The sequence below is a fragment of the Leptodactylus fuscus genome, chromosome 5 (assembly GCF_031893055.1).
Source record: "Leptodactylus fuscus isolate aLepFus1 chromosome 5, aLepFus1.hap2, whole genome shotgun sequence".
Taxonomy (NCBI): Eukaryota; Metazoa; Chordata; class Amphibia; order Anura; family Leptodactylidae; genus Leptodactylus; species Leptodactylus fuscus.
This window is the reverse complement of record NC_134269.1, coordinates 144,031,271-144,050,732: the sequence shown is the minus strand read 5'-3', so window position 1 is coordinate 144,050,732 and position 19,462 is coordinate 144,031,271. Positions and strand designations below refer to the sequence as shown.

Here is a 19,462-nt window from a genome sequence, read left to right as displayed (position 1 = left end):
AATGGCGCACTTTACCACGCGGTGTTCGATTCGATTCGAACATGCCGAACAGCCTAATATCCGATCGAACATGAGTTCGATAGAACACTGTTCGCTCATCTCTATTTACATCTTAATTCAGATCCAGTATATCACAAAATAATACTGGTATGAAAATGGCGTTACTGTTACATTTGACATATTTTCTCTCCTGCTTCACTGAGTCTTATTTAGATTGATGGCGAGGGTGCTAAAGTCTCTCTTCTGTGAAAATCAAATTCATATGAATGGGATGGTGATGGCGGAGGGTTTTAATAACTGCATATCGGCCAAAAATATGCTTGTAACAGCACAAGAAAATGCATTCTATCAGAAAGTCAAATCTATCTATCTATCTATCTATCTATCTATCTATCTATCTATCTATCTATCTATCTATCTATCTGTCATCTATTTCCTTAACTGGCTATCCCAGAATGGGTTCCCATATATACTAGAATTTCCATTGTTCTGTTGTTCTGCTCCAATAAGAGGCCTCTTATTGGAGCAGAACAAAACAAATATCAGAATCCATATAATAGCAGAGACAAGTGGACTATAATGGGGTCTGTTTCATAACAGACATAACCAGTCTATAACTGGGTGTATTGGTTTCCATTAGGAGCCCTGCATTTTAGTGGACATAACCTACATCTAATGTGTACATGTCTATATATGTAATATGTATCCATCTATTTAAATCAGAGATTACAAGAGAGTTACATATTTTACAGACTTACGTCTGACCATTGTATGAGCCATGCTACCTCTGATGCCGCCCCTGCTACCTCTTGTGTCACCCCCTCTACCTCATAGATTGTAAGCTCCTTCAGTCCCATTGTGTAAAGTGACTATTTCTTTGTAATGTATCTTTCTTTCTGTACTTGAACCCTACAAATTGTACAGCACTGCGGAATAGGTTGGCGCTACATAAATAAATTTTTTTATTATTATTATGACTGTTGGATAGGTTACAGATTTCCTAGAAATATCTTCAGTTTGGACATGTTTGCAACGCCTGATAAAAATTGCTATAAGATCAGATTTTAATGAAATGATATAAAAGATGAGAATTTTCTTACAACACAATAGTCTTGTTAGGTCTCTCCTATTCTCTACAAAGCCAGCTTAGAAGCATTCCTCTGATGTAATGGCTCCCAACAGGCTGAACATACTGGACCACTATAGATCAACCACAATGTTAGCAAATGGCTAAAAGCAACATTAGGTTTTCTCTACTAAACATCTCCATTCCAGGAATACAATACCACAAGTTGTCTATGGCTTCACGTGAGACATAATGGTTAACATCTAGAAGCTAAAATGGTCTAAACCCCCCCAATTAAGGGTTTGCTACCATAGTACTTATTCTAGGTAATACATACATTTTTTACTTAGTCCGATACATTTTACCTATACAGATGCAATAGTGCAAACTATCAAAATAGAGAAGATTTATGCAGCCTTGTCTCGATGGGATCATTCTATACACCGCTAAACTGAGAGCATGAATAGGTCTGTGCAGATTTTATGTCTCTGGATGTAAACAAGAATGTTACTATTCACTAAAAGTAAACCTATATCCTGAAAATGGGGACAAATTGCTACACTGACATTTAATAGTAGTACTTCATCTTTTATGTGGTGCTTCTGAACAATTTTTCCCATAAGGACTTAGTGGACTAAGGCCACAAAGGAGATCCTGCAGCCAACCTGCCTGTGGCAAAAACCAGCTGAAATTGGCTGAATTTCATTGTGACACTCAGCCGTGATTCTCTCGTGGCTCATTCGGCTTTATCCTTTGTATTGCAGGTGAACTTGCCCTTTAATGTATGAGAGATTTAATAAATAGGGAATAGACAATTTTTTGAGGCCTATCTTGTTACTTTAGGGCTCCCACCAGGCCTGTAAACAGTGACTAGTCTAAACAATGGAGGTAAATGTTTTATGTTTTTACAGGTAATGGCAAATACTTTTGTTTGCTTAAAACAAAAGTATTTAATATTGCATATTTGTTTCTGGCTAACATGGCACTACAATATAATTTTATAGCAGCCAACATGTGGTCTAAGGCTAAGTCCCAAGTAAATGCTTAAAAAAAATTCTCAGAAAAAAATGGCAACAGAAACGCTTTGCAATTTTTTTCTGCTGCATATTTCATTGCATTTTTTTCAGTGTTTTCCTCTGCGGATTGTCTGCCCTTATTATACCTATACAGAAAACTTCAGAGTTTCTGTAGGTATAGTTGACATGCTGCAATTTAAAAAAAAAATGCAGCCAATTTTTATTCTACAGTGTGTGGATGGGATTAGCCAGAACCCCATTCACTTTGCAGATACAGTAAGATGCAGTGCTTTTTTGCTGCAGCGTTTCCACAGCAGCAAAAATGCTGCGTTTTTGCAACGCGAGGTCTTCAGCCTTAGGGAACCTTCACACGGAGTAAACGCTCGCTCAAAACTTGTTCAGAGTGAGCTTCATTAAAACAGATCCCATTGACTTGAATGGGTGCCGGCATACGCGCGCTCCCCATTGAAATCAGTGGGAGGCTTTTTTACCTATTGCTTTCAATGTGATACGCGTGTATCACATTGAAAGCAATAGGTAAAAAAGTCTCCCATTGATTTCAATGGGGAGCGCGTATGCCGGCACCCATAGAAATCAATGGAATCTGTTTTAACGCCGCTCACTCTGAACGAGTTTACGTTTAGAATGAGCGGAGTATTTACTCTTTATGAAGGCTCCCTAAGGCTCCACATTGAAGAAATGCAGCTTTTTTTTGGAGCAGATTTGTTTGCATTTTTTGAGCCAAAGTCAAGAATAGCTACAAATGGAAAGGGGAATATATAAGGGTAAGTTCACACAGGGTTTTTTGGTCTGGAACCTGAGGCAGAGGCCACCACAGGTTCCGGACCAAAAAATGGGTAGCCGTGACTGAATGCTGGTGCACTACACCAGCATCCAGCTGCTCATTCTGCTCCGGATTAGGCCAAATGAATGGGCTTAGTCAGGAGGAGGGAATGTCTTCAGGCCGAATCGCGAGGTGACTTGGCCTGAAGAATGAGCATGTCCGTTCTTTTTTCCGGGAGCCGGAACAAACTGCTTCCAGAAAAAAGACCTGACCGGCTCTCATTGATTTCAATGGGAGCCGTCTTTTTGGTCAGGATTTTGAGGCAAATTCGGCCTCAAAATCCTGACCAGAAAACTTCATGTGAACTTACCCTAAGAAGTTCACAGGTAAGTATACCCAGCTGTAGAAATCCATTACACAGTACTTATATATACCTATATTCTGAACTCTGTTCTGAAGAGAACTATGGAAAGACAGAAACCATTGGTTGCTATGGGTTGTGTGCAAGGCAAATAATTGTATTAAATAATCTTATTATTTGCTCATAACACCCGGAATTAGTGTGATTCTTTTTCTGAGCAGGGAACTTGTGGGGGCCTAGACGTTTTCTGCATGTGTATGTATAATCTACATAATCAGCACCTTGGGTGGTTACGCATACACAGTAGCTTTTGTGAAAGCAAGACAAGCTTTACAACACTGTTTCTGAAATGTAATTTACTTCCTAGGTAGTAAGGGATGCAATTATATTTGCTCAGAAATATATTTGTGCCCCAACAATAAAAAGATGAATAACAAGTTCTAATGAAACTCAATTTAAGGTCCTAATGTAAATTCCAGGGCTAACTAGCATTCTAACCACTGTTGTTTATTTTTGGCTTTAAATTACAGAATGCAAATTTTACAGCCAGGGATGCAATTAGTTAATCAACATTGTATAGGAACATCCAGTGAATTGCTGTAGAATATCTCAGAATAATTGCAGCTTCGTTTTTGCTGTGCATATATTGCTATTTGCTGCCTTTATGTCGCCGTTCGTATATCTGTTCAGAGTCTTTGATTAACAAAAGCCTTTTATGCCTAAATTGCGTTTCTAAATTTAATTGGATGGCTGAAAGTGAAATCCAAAGAGCCTATATATTTGTGGTTAAGTGATATGACATATCTCTATATATTATACTGTATATGTGATTTCCCCAGAGCATTGGGTTCTATATAACAAACGATACCGACATGCCGAACATAGTAACTAAATAAGCATATAGGATATTTCTGGCATCTAAATATAGCCAGTGTCTAGTGTGTGGAAGCACTTTTCTAAGAGACGATAATATCCTCATTTGGAATCCCAGACAGCTGCAGTTTAATGTTCCAAGTACAAGGCAGGTATCTCATAATGTATCTGCTTCATTTGATCACAAATCTGATAAGCAGCTGGTATTTTTCAATAACTTTAGTGACAAAAATAAGAGGAACATAGCTTTGTGCAAAATAAAACATCTCTATTATGCGTGCTTGCCTTTAATAAGCAACTGCATCATCCTTGAGTTAGACCTATGTAGAAACAGAATTTAAAGGGGAAGTTGGGAAATGGCTAGTATCTTGTGAATGCTCCAAGATCATGTTAAGGATTTAGAGGAAAGATTCCTTTTATCTGTTTGCCATAGATGAGAGAATCTGCCTGCACAGTGGTAGTTCAGGGAAGCTGGTAGTGAGGACCCCTATGATCAGCTTAAAGATGACCTGTGACCACTCCTAACATATCTGCTTTAGTAAATAATTGCATTCCCGATGGAAAAACCCAAAACATTCTTGGAGTGTCTTTTATTGAAAATTTCCCCAGTTATTTCCCTAGAAATGTATAAATGAATTGACAAGTAGACATTGACATTCCTCTGATAGTCTGACAATGTCAGGGATGGTTGATCAGTTTGAGTGTGTACTGGAACACACCCCTACCTGCTTAGCGTCCATTCACATGGAGGAAAATGAAGAGGAATTCTTTCCTTTATTTTTGCCCATGGTCTAGCCACAACAGGATGCTGAAGCAGTGTACCGGCAACCTGTCTCAATCCGCCGACTCCATGGTTGATTCAACCATGGAATCCGCAGCAAGATTGAGCAAGATGCTTCTTTTTTACGCATCCTGCTGCAGTCTCTGCTTCCCATTGAAAACAATGGGAGACAGATTTTCGGAGGGAATCTGTCATGGATTGGTGGCGAAATCTGCCCCCAAATCCAAGGCACAATTCTTTCGCGTGAATATCCCCTTAGTTGTCATTTTATTCATAGATTTCTAGTATGAATAGATGAAGAACAACATAATACAGAGAAATTGTTATATTTTATGAATATAATTATTTCGTGAAACAGACAAGTGAGGAGTCAAGAAACTACTAACAAGCAGGCTAGTAATATTATTCAAGTATTTATTGTAGGGTTGTAGTTCTGAGTTATATACCATGCTTTACTTACCTCTTATGCCATTTTGGATGTCTCTTACTTGTGGTTTATCCTGATGTCTCCCCTTTTTCATTTTTGTCCTTATTTTTGTTTTTGTTTAAAATAATAAGATGTATTGGTAGAATTTTTGTTGAGTTTTAAGTCTCAGCATTAGACATGTGATGAGAACTGAAAGGTATTCTGTAGATTCAGCCGAGCCCAAGCAAGGATCCTGGATGACAGTACACATAGGCTGCACGACTGCTTATTTTAGTTTGGTAGACTCTGCCATACAAGTTCCATTGGATTCCATATGTCCAAATATATTCTTCAATGCATCAAGGAGAGAATTATTCTGGGTATATGGAGTCTAGTGGAGTATGACAATTTTTTTCCTTTTGGATTTTGTATAGAATCCAACAGGAAAAAGCTCTGTAACCTTATTGTGTGGTAAGGCTAACTTCATACCTGTGCCTGATCTCTGCCTGGGGATTCCGTTCCCCATTCTGCAAGCAGGAATTTTTTCTCCGCTTTTTTTCAGCATTTTTTGGACGCAAATCAGGTGGAAACCTGACAGACCCCATTATAGTTTATGAGTCCGTAGGTTTCCACAGGTAACTGCTTTTTTAAGTGGATTAGGTTTCCGTTTGTGGGGTCCCCAAGCAGACCCCATGAACATAAACCCAAATGCAGGTGTGAACCTAGCATAAGAGTCATACGACGATAAAACAAAGGTCTTACATCTCTTGAAATTTATTTAAGACTTGTAAAGGGAGTCCCATCTTGGTAAGTTCCTTGCTGAGATAGTAATAACTGCTTTGAACCCTAGAGGTTAATGAAAGCTATGGAAACAGCATAACTAAATGTGCTATACTGTTTCCCCAAATCCTATTTATCTCTATGGGAGTTACGGGAATATCTTAGAGCGTCACTTCTCTGCTGTTTCTGTAGTCACACTCTATGGTCGGGACTTAGGAGTGGTTCTTCCTGTATAGAAAGTGGTTTGCTGAGATGGGAATAACCATTTAAGACTAAGGTCCCAGCCAAAAATTGCTGCAGAAAACACAGAAAGTCTTTTGTAGAGTTTTTTGGGCAATGTGGTGGCTCAGTGGATAGCACTGTAGCCTTTTAGCACTAGAGTCCTGGGTTCGAATCCCACCAAGAACAACATCTGCAAGGAGTTTGTATTTTTTCCCCGTATTTGCATGGATTTCCTCCCATACTACAAAGACATAGTGATAGGGGAAAGAAAAAAGTCTGCAGAGTTTTCCTCTGTAGACTTTCTGCCTCTATTATACCTATTGAGAAAATGTCCTGTTGCAATATACAAAAACGCTGAGGCTTTTGAAATTGTAACCTGTCCGCTGCGGAAATGTTTCTGCAATCCCGTCCACTGTGCAGATACTGAAGACAAATCATGGCATTTGCGCAACATGGTGCTCCAGCCTAATACAGCAGTATGCATGAGCCCTTGCTTTGGAGTTCTATAGTATGAAAATTCTGTGTAGCAGTCACAAAATCTTTATTTTAGTTCAGAAGATTGGGGGAGTGTGTTATTGTGTTACTGCTAGAGATCTCTGATCTTTTTATCTCCGGCAGAGTGAGAGTAATATTTTTACCTTCTGATACATGATATATTCCACTACTGCGAGCTTTGCCTGAATGTGTAGACATTTCAATATAATGTTATCTCAATAAAATTGTTAGGATCTACTGATAAAAAGCTACTGTCTGTGGCTTGCTAAAAGGTATAAAGCTCTGTGCAAATTAGGTTTAACCATTATTTAATGAGTAATTTTGTGTCCTTCTTATAGACTTTGTGTTTTAATCCGTCACCATTTTCGAGAGTTCTGCTTGCTGCCAGTGTGCGTAACTTTTCTTTATACAGTGAATAAGCTTGATTCCCATAAATATGGATAACGTCTATATAGCCTGCTGAGTCACAATGTGCTGTTGTCTAATGGGATCAATGTCACATCCCCACTGATCTCATATTGGTGACCTGTCCTAAGGATACACCATTAGTCTTAGACCACCTCTTTAATGACATTGTCTGATTTTTTTGGACAGTTTCATCTAAAAATGGTTCTGGTATCTGCTGTGATCTGCAGACTACTGTGTCTTAAGGTGGTGGTAGGCTCCAGCCTGGTATCCTCTAAGGCTCTAATGAGCCCTTGTTTACAAAGAATGGATTTTCATTCAATATCTTCTCCAGCATAAGAGTTACATACAACTTGCTGTTCAGCCAACAGCTATTTTGTCTGACATCCCCACACACATGCCTGCTCAGCTCAGCTTAGTCCATGTGTGCTAAGCAATTAGAGAGGAGAAAACCAGAGCCAGACTCATCTAACAGAGACTTATCTGCCTGAGAACAGAAGGATCTGGGAGTTGAAGTCCATCTTTCCGAACCTTTTTTCCCCTCCCATACACGAGATGGTTAGTTGAATCTGTTACAATAATTGCTTGGATACCAGTATGCCATATTGCACTAGAATATTCCTGAATTTAAGCATTTATGATATGCTACAATTTGTCCATGGGGTTTAGAGCGACAACAATTTAGTGTAAGGTACAAATTTATACTACCTGCATTTTTAATAGTTGTGTTGTTTTAAATTATACATTTTACAGTGACACAACACATTTTACCTACAAACAGTATGCAATGTTTGTAATATTGCTTACCAACTATTTGTCTGTTTATTCATCTTTACCAGGGATACCTGTCATGAGCTGCTCGGACATGTTCCATTACTTGCAGATCCAAAATTTGCAGAGTTTTCCCAAGAAATTGGTCTTGCCTCACTAGGAGCATCTGATGACGATGTCCAAAAACTAGCAACTGTAAGTTGACAAGAACTTGTCTTTCAATGATAATTGTTTGGACATAGAATGTACAGGGTAAGTTTTTATTTTTGGCATATTCAGCTATGTAGAGTTCCCAAACTGTGCATCTCAAAACTTTGTGTTTGTAATCTATGTGTTTGCTAAAGGAGGCTTCCCATTAACAAAACTTATCCCCAATCCATTGGATACCTGCTGTGTCTGATCGCTGAAGTCTGAGAGAAGAGAGTGTTTTGTTGACTGTGTGGCCACTTTTTTACTCAGTTTTGTTGGTCTGTACTTGGATATCTCTGCCAATTCCAAAGAAATAAACTCCATTATCTGCTTTCTGACTTCTCATTGACTATATACAGCTTGGTGGATGGAAGTTAACTCTGCATGGGCTACTGATATGTCCTTGCAGAGTTGGCAGTCGCATGTGATCATGCACTGGGAGGTGCTGTAAGTGACTGACCTCTTAATAAATTTGTTGGATGTCACTGCATGGAATGAAAATCTATGCCAGCTAGGAACTGGTGTAGATTTCCATTCTAGCTCATGCCAGAAAACTGACCTGAGTTATAATAAATCTATGACACACAATGTGATGGGCAAGGCACAGATTGGAGCTTGTAGTGCACAAGAAAGCGCCTTGTGCCAAATGTGAGCCTTAATATCATCCTTCTACACCAAAAACTGGCATAGAGGGAATGATGAATACCCCCCAATGTCTATAATTAGAACGATGTGTAAAAAAAATGAAAAAAGAAAATAACAGAAAAAAAATAAAATTAAAACCACATACATATCCAGGCTTGGTGGGCCCCTGTGCCTTTAGTGGACCCTACTGGACTCTTACTGCTTTTTTTAATAGGCAGTAGAGGTCTGGTAATGGGTGGTGTAATGGTCACAGTTTCAGGTGGTGTGACCGCGATTGGAGTGGTATGGGGCTGTCTGGAGATAGCCGGGATCCCACAGCACCATGATAGCGATCGAGGAAAGTCTGGTTCCCCGACTGCTATATATATTGTTAATGGAAAGGGTCCTGGCATTTTGTGATGTCTGTACATGCTGGGCCTCTTTCTAAAAGTAACCAACCAGGGGAGGTGATTAAATGTAACAAATACTTATACACACCTCTCCTGAGACTCCAACAGCTCCAAGGATCTTATTTAGGTCTCTTCCAGCCTGTGAATAAGGCCTTGCGCCCCAGACGCCACTGGGGTCTGAGGTGACTCCAGTGTATAATAATAGCACTAAAACTAACCAGTGTGCCGATCCTCATGAATATTCATCAAATTTCATGATGTTCACCTGAAGTGGCTTAAGAAGGACTATTGGGAGCATTTTATACTGTTTGATATGTGGAGATCATATTATACTGTATGGGGTCAATGTGGAGCACACTATATTATGTGGGGCCCACTCTGGAACACTTTATACTCTGTGGGGGCCACTGTGGCTCACATTATACTTTGTGAGGTCCACTGTAGGATATATTGTATGGCATGGGGGCCACTGTGGAGCATATTATACTGTGTGGGGTCATTGTGGAATATTATTATACTGTGTTAGGGCCACTATGCAGTATATTATAATCTGTGGGGCCACTGTGGGACCACAGCAGATTATACTGTGTAGCACAATTGTAGAGCATATTATACTATGTGGGGGCTATGGGGAAGCATATTATACTGTTTTGGGGGTCACTGTGCAGCATATTATACTGTTTTCTCTTAGGAGGTAGGTGGAGACTAGCTGCTATGATATTTCCCACAACATGGAGAAAACTGTAGATTCTCCTTTAGTCTTTCTCACTCACTGTCTCAAAATCACCATATAGGACATTACAGAGAAGTGCTGAACAGTATTTATGCAAATAAAGAACTTGAGATGAGATAGAAAATGTGTTGTTATCTTCAGCAGCCTGTGTTTATGCCTCTACTTTTGTCTCACTTGGCTATTCCTCTCTCCTTTGCGTCTCTGCTCCAAAGACCATATAGATTTTAACATGAACTCCAACGACCTTATGGAATTTCACATGAAATTTCAGTCTTCAGTGAGCCGGTAGTTCATCTTGGGAGATCAAGATGTATTGAAAAGTGATTTCATAATGGTCTTTAATTTAGTAAGTTTAGTTCAGTTGGGGGGAAAAATGGTATTTTTCTGAAATAATAGAAACAATTTATTCAAAGTTTGTTAAAAAGTTAATGATCGTATAAAGAAACAAGGAGACTGACATGAGATATTTACTAGACGATTCTTGGCTCCTTATTGACAGTAAGCATAAAAAATTGAATAACTAATTTCTTGATAAATAACCACATTCGACTGTGCATGAAATAGTTATGATATATTATTTTTCGGAGCCTATCAAGGGTATATGTAAGCCCAGAGGGCAGAGTATTGTATAAAATCCCCCAGATCTATTTCAGTATATACTCAGATCTTGAAAAATGACTGGCATGTTATAGCGTAGATGTCTGTCTGAGCCCGAGCGCTACAGTGTTCTGTCTCTAAATAGAAATGTATATTACCATCTGTTTCCATTAGGTTCAGATTGAGTTTTCTGATTATGTGATATATTTTGTGTGTGTGAAACAACACGTTTTTCACCTTTTGGAGAGATTGATGAGCTGGTCCCTCGACCCTCTATTACTAAGAGAAAAAACAAACCCATGACTTTTAGTCCCCTCATAGTGTTTTCCTGCTGGAGGGAAATAACTTATGGAAATTGGACTCTTTCTAGAGAGAATACAACCAATTTTGCAGCGAGCATTATAGAGAATTGCTGTTTACTTATGGAAACATTGAGCTATGTCACACATGGATTTAGCAATTTGTGGCAATTGTAGAAAGGGCACGGCATGTTGAATTTCAGGTAGTTTCTAGGACATAACTTTCGTTGCATCACAATATTAGCATTCTAGCGGCAGCAATCCCTGTGTTATTAGATAAGCCGATAGCAGACATGAACTTGCCTACTGACTATTTATTTATCTGGATTTCTTACAGTTTAAAAATTGGGAAATGCATTTTCCTCATTGTGTTTGCAGTTTATGATTTTGTTCTCTGGTATAATGGAGAAAATATATTATGATGGGAGCACAGTTAATGGCGCACATTTAGGAAGCCGCTCAGCCTCTAACCTGTTTGGAACCCTTGAAAACTCTTTTAGAATAATTAAGTTGAGAAAAATCTAAATGAATGTCACACAACAACAGATTGGAAAAGCATAAGCATGTATACGAGCAACAGGTTTTTTTTATGCTAAAGCGGTAATAAAACCTTTTATCAATCTGCACTTGCCAGGCCCACGGCCAATGGAACAGCACTGCTGGAATGTTGTGCTGTATAATCTGACTATTTCCAATTCCCATTGCACAGGATTGTATGATTTTGTAATGGTTGATTCACTCTTTATAATGTGAATGTTTGGTCTTTCTAGGACATGACAGATTTGTTTATATGGCATTTCATATTTATCCATAATAGGAAATAGACTCTATGATAGTAGATCTGCTGTCAGCTCTGTCCCTGTGCATATTGTCCTGTGGCTGAAAAGCTTTTCCAGAATGGAAGTAATTGGAGATACAAGATCCACCTTGGTCTTTCGAAATATCACTTTTTACATATGTTTGCCAACAGAATAACATATGTATGTACACGTATATTAATGATGTCTTTGTAGTATAGTACTCAAATATCATTGAAATATCAGAAGTCAGCAAATTATAGGTTATTGGCAAGAAGTGACTGTGATATAGCAGCAGCTGTGGGTGTAGAAACTATTCTGATAATACAGCTTGGCTCTATGAGATTACAGGTGTCCAGAATTGCTCTGACTATTATAACCAAGAACTGGATACATCTACCATACTAAAAATGCATATTTTATTGTTGTGAAATGGACAAAATGTAACCTGTTAGTACATGATGCATATGTATGGTACGTAGGAGTTATATTATTGTTCCTGAAATGGTTGATGTCAAGGTATTCTGTAAGGCTACACGTAGTGGCATGACTAAAGACTTGTGTGACCTGGTGCAATCCTTTGTCCAGGGCCCCCTACTTCATCCTTACAGTGAATTCTTGATAGTGATGGTTACTGGTGATAAGGGGTTTAATCATCCTTAGTGTGGCTAGGGTAATCTGTGGGTCTCCTTGGCTTATGGACCAGATGGAAGCTGCAATCTCAATACTGATACCAGTGCTTATGGGCCCCCTAAGGCTACTGGGCCCTGGTGGGACTGCACCCTCTCAAGTTACGCCCCTGGCTACATGCATTTGTGTACAGACCAAGGGAGAGTCACTTTATAGTGGAATGTATTTGGGTGACACTCTGAAGTAAATGGAGGCTTCCATTCCATTCTGATGTCATGGACCAGAATAGGACCTGACCTATAATCATAGGAACAGAGCCCCCTTTGGAAAAGCCTTATCCTACGCACTTAGTCATGTGCATGGGGCCTTAAATAATGTTGATACTTTGCATATTTTTCAAGAATACTTTTATAGAAGATATATGAGGTACAAATAGGTTAGAGGAAAAAAAAGATGTCAAGAGAATGTTCATTATTTCTATCACAAAGTAAGATATACCTGGAGGAGCATTAGACTAATGTAAGTTTAGGATTAGTGCTCAGCTGGACAGCCTTTACAGATTACCTTCAATTATAAAACAACTTGAATGAATAGCAGGTGTGAATGCGAAACTTTGTAAAATTAAAGAAATCTGTTTCTTTTTCCATTTATTAGGCTCCTTCAAAACTTCAGTCATATCTTCTCTCAGAGTGTTTATTTATACACTGTCTACCAATAAGTATTTGGACGCCTGTGGTAGAATAGAAAAACAACATTTCTTCATATTCAATAGTTGGTAGACCCCAGCAGATACTTCCTTACGGATGGTATTGATCGACACAATACTCCCGGATACCTGTTGAAACTCCTGGTGTATGTGAGCCATCGATTTGGTGCGGTTTCTCTGGCCAGCACTCATCAGTCTCTATTAGAGATGAGCGAGTACTGTTCGGATCAGCCGATCTGAACAGCACGCTCCATAGAAATGAATGGATGCACCTGGTACTTCCGCTTTGACGGCGGCCGGCCGCTTAACCCCCCGCGTGCCGGCTACGTCCATTCATTTCTATGCGAGCGTGCTGTTCGGATTGGCTGATCCGAACAGTACTCGCTCATCTCTAGTCCCTATCTCCCAGTTTCGGAGGTCTGCCGACTCGGGGCACATTCCAACAATCACTGTTCACCTTCCACTTCGTAATCACATAGGTCACTGTTGATTTTGGGTAATTCAGTTTGCTTGCTATGTCCCTTAAGGATCGACAATTTCTTCGGTACCCCACAATTACAACTTTCTCGAAATTTGGACAACTCTGCACTTCATGGCATCTTGCATGCAACTAATGCAAAAACACTAATGCCAATGCTGTTTCCCTTTTTTTTAATGTAGATTCTGAGCCTCATATAGGGGTTCATTCCACATTGTTGAAACTCCATATCTGAAGATATTGTTAAATTATTCCAAACATTATTCCTTAATGTAAAATACAAAAGCAAACATGTTTTGAGTTAGATCATGTAATATTAAACTTAAAGGGAATGTATCACCAAGGAATGTATCCTGAGGATGCATCATCAATAAACATGAGCTGGAAAACCCCTTTAATAAAGCCTAAGTGCCATCTTAATTAAATAATAAATTAATAATACATTTTATTTATATAGCGCCAACATATTCCTCAGCGCTGTAAATAATTGCCCCCTTATATTATACCCCTTACATAAATACTGCTCCTGATGAATGTTTTATAAATGATGTCCAATTCTATCGCATATTCTTAATGCCTCCTAATGAACCCTTATATAAATGATCCTCCTTGTGTTTGTAATGCCCCTTATACTGTTAAAAGGCCCACAACTTCCCTACAAAAGGGAGAAAATAAAAGGTATACTCACCTGTCTGTGTTCCCGTGATTAATGGAGCCACCGGCGCCTCTACAGGGTGACATGACCATGTATAGGATGTCTGTGTCTCAGTACGGGCGGCGTGATACTGTGATGTCATCTCACCCGCCTGCACCGAAAAACAAATGTCTTGTCTGTGGCCTCGGCCTTTTGTAAATTGCAGACCTGAAATGTTAGGAAATTACTACTTCAGCAGTGATATAGATGACTATATGTTTCCTATAGTTTATTGCAGCTTGCTTAGAATTTGCAGTTCTATCATGTATAAAATATACAAATGTAACTACTCGACCTTTAAATAAACATTTCAGTAACACTCTATCTGCATTCACCTGGACAGCGTTATCCTTCTTCTGCTTCCAGATAAGACAGGAGTGGGTAAAATTTCAAGAAACAATCTTGTCATAATTGAATCCACAGTAAGGGCACCTTCCGGTAAAGTGGTGCTGCTTTGTATCATGTAATTGTAATACACATCTTTGAAGGATTAGGACACTCCTGGAAAGGACAATGGTTTCAAGCAAATTGATTTATTAATTCTTCCATAATTTCTTCCAGCGGCATGACCTCCATGAGAACAGCACCTGCTTTCCCTAGCCTGAGCCTGATTGCTTATTCTTCTCTTATAAAAATGGCCATTTTTTGCTGTTTCCATGACATTTCTCTGGTAATGCAACCGATGCCCCAAGGTCTCAAGCGGAGCTTATTTATAATCTTGCTTGCAGATATTTAACCCTAGATTTCAGCGGCTCCCAGACTGATTGCTTTTTCTGCCTATGCTTCTGCTACTGCAGTTTTCAGATAATACATTATTTGTGTGAAATCAATATTTCTATGGAAAGCTATGCAACATGAAACTTACATCCTTTCCCTGTGAATCGCTCCTAATTTGAAATTCTCTTTTAAGGCTGTAACATAGTTACTATTTTATTATTTTTATGTATTGATTTTTAATATGTTTTGTAAAAATAATTTAGTTTCTGTATTTGTGCATTTCCCTTAGGGTTTCATTGTTTTTGCCATAAAATACTGTCAATAACAGCAAGGTAATAGCTAGTGAATTGAATGTGTTTATCATTGAGCTGATGTAATCTTTTTAGAAACTTTATCTAATCTTTTATAATCTTTATTTAATATAAAGTTATATTCTTCCTGCCATTTTATTTTTGTTTAGATCCATCAAATAAACTTCTAGAGGTAAAAGTTTTTTTTTTTTTTACTGCATTATAAATTCTGTGTTTTACTCGGACTTTATATAGCATGCACAGAAACTAATAGAGTCCAATTGTGACAATTAAGACTAAAGCCCCACAGAAACACAACTTTTTTTGTTGCAGATTTTGTTGCGGTTTTTTTGAGCCGAAGCCAGGAGTCCATTGAGCAAAAGGGAGAAGTATAAGAACTTCCTACATATTTCCCCGTTCCTTTTGTAGACATTAATGGCTTTGGCTCAAAAAAACTGCAACAAAAATAGCTATTTCCCCAATGTGGGGTCTCAGTCTGAGGCTAAGGCCCCACAGGCCGGAAACACAGCACTAAAGTTCTGTGGGAACAACTGCGGCGTGAGCACATTTTGGTTCTTTCTGCAGCACTTTGAACAGAAAGTTCAGAGAGTTTTCCTCCGCGACTTTCTGTTACAGTTATATCTATGGGGAACCCGCCAGCGTTTTCGTAGAAATAATTCACATGCTGCAATTTTCAAAACCGCAATGGTTTTGGAAATCACAATGTGTCTGCACTGCGATTTTTTCTGCAAAGTGGAGATGGGATTCGCATGAATCCCATCCACTTTGTAAGTACTGTAAACGCCGCAAATCGTGGGGTCACGGTCTAAAGAAGTTTCTCCAAGAGATTTTGATGGAAACGCCGTTTAAAAAAACTACAGTACCTGCAAAGGGAATGGGATTGTAGCCATTTCCATTCACACATTACAGAAAAAAATCTGCAGTGGGGGCCACACGGTGGCTCAGTGGTTAGCACTGCTGCCTTGCAGCGCTGGAGTCCTGGTGTTCAAATCCCACCAAGGGCAAAAAAACCATCTGCAAGGAGTTTGTATGTTCTCCCCGTGTTTGCATGGATTTCCATCCCATATTCCAAAGACATACTGATAGGGAAAAAAATGTACATTGTGAGCTCTATGTGGGGCTCACAATCTACATTTAAAAAAGAAAAAAAATCTGCAGTGGAGAAGCTTCATTTTCAAAAACTCCAATGTTTTTGAAGATCGCCGCATGTTAATTATACCTATGGAAACACTGGCGTTTTTCGTATCAGTATACTAAAGCAGAAAGTCTATATAGGAAAACTCTGCGAAAATGCAATGAATAATGCTGCCAAAAAAAAAGTGATGTGTTGCTTCCATATTTTTTTCCTCAGTGTTTTTTTTTTTAATGCATTTTGCTACATGGAGCCTTAGCCGTAATGCAGGTTAGGATAGCAGATGCAGTTCTGAGCCAATAGTGAGAACCAGTACTAGACACACTGTGGGGCAATGTAGGGCCTAGAAACCAGAAGGCAGGTGGAGATCATCAGATGGCAGCAGAAAGCCAAAGCGTAGTCGTTCAATCCAAGTCGTCAACAAGAGGGCAGTGTAGTACAGTGGGTAATCCAAAGGGAAGGTCAGACAGGCTGAGTCGGTAACACGAGTGGCAGAGCAGTAAAAAACGGGTTCAGGAAGCAGAGGTCAGAACACAGGCAATCAGAACAAGAGAAATGCTTACTATCAGGAAGATGGAGGAAACACTGAATAACCAGCAGTGATCTGGAGCCAGAGCCATCCTTAAATAAGCTCTGGCCCACTGCTAGGCCAAAAAAAAAGTCCCTCTTCCAGCTCAGGAGGAGATCAGCAACCTACCGCACATCACTGCAGAGGTTCCGGTCTGCCTCCCAAGATCCGGAGGCAAGGGACTCAGGAGCGTAGAGAGGAGAGGGCCGGCATCCTCCGCACAGCATTGTGGAAGCTCCGGCCCTACTCCTAAGAATGCACGTGTAAACTTACTTGGTCTAAGTCTAGTTCTTCATATGCTGGGATGCAGAGGACACATGCTGACACTTTTAAAAATGGGCTAGGGTGGATTGGGGTAGGAAACTAGGCAACAACAGAAATTCTAAAGATGAAAAATAGTATGTACCTAATAGAATCCTTACTAATGAAAGTTTGTGTGTTTGGATGTTTGTTCCTCAATCACAGCCAAACGGCTGAATGGATTCTTGGGAAATTTCACACAGACCTACATATTGGCCAGGAAGGAAACATAGGGAGGGAATAGGTAATGGGGCTCCCCAGGGGAGTTTGTATGTATAGCACTGGCGGGAGGGATGTTGTTACGTGCCGTGGACGGGTCCAGCTGCTGTGCATGGACAGGAGTGGCAGCCTTGGGTGTGGCACGGTGGTGAAACAGGCTTGGTGTTGCCGCGCATGTGGGGCGAAGGAGGATGGGTGCGCGGGGGAGGGTGGGGCCGTTTAGGAGGTGAGTCGTGCAGGGAGTGAGGGCGCCGCGGATGAAGTCACAGGTAATGCTAGTAGAGATGAGCGAGTACTGTTCGGATCAGCCGATCCGAGCAGCACGCTCGCATAGAAATGAATGGACGTAGCTGGCACGCGAGGGGTTAAGCGGCCGGCCGCCGTCAAAGCGGAAGTACCAGGTGCATCCATTCATTTCTATGGAGCGTGCTGTTCAGATCGGCTGATCCAAACAGTACTCGCTCATCTCTAAATGCTAGCAAACAATAAACAAGGGTTCAGTGAGTTACTCCTAATCAAAAGGATGTATAAACATCAGAACTTTATTGTTATCATTAAAAAGTAGAGTATAAAATTTGGGACATGGCCACACTAGGTAACAGACTAGAATGGGTCCTGGAAAGTATAACTATAACCTAAGTGACTAGTTCAAAATCACTATAGAGTACACAACTTGCCAGTAACATGTTAGACCCTCATGGACACAAACACAGGGGGTTCTAACCACCCCTAAAATTTGTATAGGATGGCACTCAGAGGGCAAGGCATAATGACTGAACCTCCCTATAATTATCATAGGATGTTACTCAGAGGGCAGTGGGTAATTGCTGAACCTGCCTGCATTACCACTCACTGAGTCCTTACACAAGTGAGCACAAAGCCCTGAGTACAGGGGAACATAGCTGAGTACTGAACTCCTGACGCATTTCAACAACTGTCTGACCCTAATGACAGTAGTCTCATCAGAGGCAATTATTCTGGGGAAAAAGCCTGACACTCTAAAGTGAAATTCTGAGACCCGCTGGTGCAGACCCTGCCACTGCCCCTTGGCACCGATGTATGGCAAACAAAGCAGCATTCGTAAAGCAATCTATTTAGGAAAAGTCTTCAATTTACGTAAGCTACCGTATAGATAGGATCCTTGAGATGCAACAACCCCTTTAAATATACAACATAATGTGTTGTGTTTTCCACAATTCAGTTATTTATAATGTCCAATTTGCTTTACCTTTTTTCCTTTTGGCATAAGAATGACAGATGCTGTTAATTTTTTTTTTTGGTTCCACCAGAAAAAGACAAATTATGTACAAATCCAATACAAAGCTGATATGCAGTCTTATCACATAAAAGGCATATGAAGCATTGTTTCATTGCTGTAGTCCTACCTAGAATTAGATTAGCTTTAATGTAACACCCTTTTGTGCTACCTCCTTTTGGTAAAACATATAAAAACAGGCCAGATGATGAAATAAAAAAGGCAACGGTGTTAGACAAAAGAAAGATAAAGATGCCGAATAGGCAACTTCAGAGTAAATACTGGGACAAATGAACTGACAGATAACATGCATATTAATGAGCCTGAAAGATTTTTCTCTAAGCACGAATTCATTATTAGAAGTCTTTGAAAGCTCACATGTTAAATGGAAAGAAATACAAATGGTTTCAGAATAGAAATGATTCCCTTAGGAAGCGGGATGTGCATTGTAAAAGGTGTTGAAAGCACATTTGCTTTATCGGAAGACTTCATAAACACAAAATTGAGGATTTCTTTTCTACAAGCATGGGTGCTCTGATACTTTCTTCGGCAACGGCAAATCTTTCACGGCCATGGTTATTATCAAGTGATGCCACCTGTGCTTTGCAATTCACTTGAGTAACATGCAAATGTAAATATTGTTCTAATGTGCTCGTGAAAAGTCTAAGCATCGGTGACTATTCTGGTAATGGTTATCTGGTAGATTTCCTAAATTTTCCTGTTTGCTTGGACTGTGATAAAGTTAATGGTTTGTGGTCATTCCTTCAGGCGCCTGTAGTTGCTGCTGAACAATAGAAAAGACTTTAGAAGGTTCACTCAGCTATCATGGTCGCGGCATGCATC

At 39.7% G+C, this 19,462-nt stretch overlaps 1 protein-coding gene across 1 annotated transcript in view; it reads left to right on the top strand.

Moving 5' to 3' along the window:
* Positions 1 to 19,462, top strand: part of TPH2 (tryptophan hydroxylase 2) — a 203,619-nt gene that overhangs the window by 85,048 nt on the left and 99,109 nt on the right. The window contains exon 8 of the mRNA XM_075274369.1: positions 8,029 to 8,155. Within this exon, the coding sequence (XP_075130470.1) occupies positions 8,029 to 8,155 (127 nt within the window). The remainder of the gene's footprint in view (positions 1 to 8,028; positions 8,156 to 19,462) is intronic.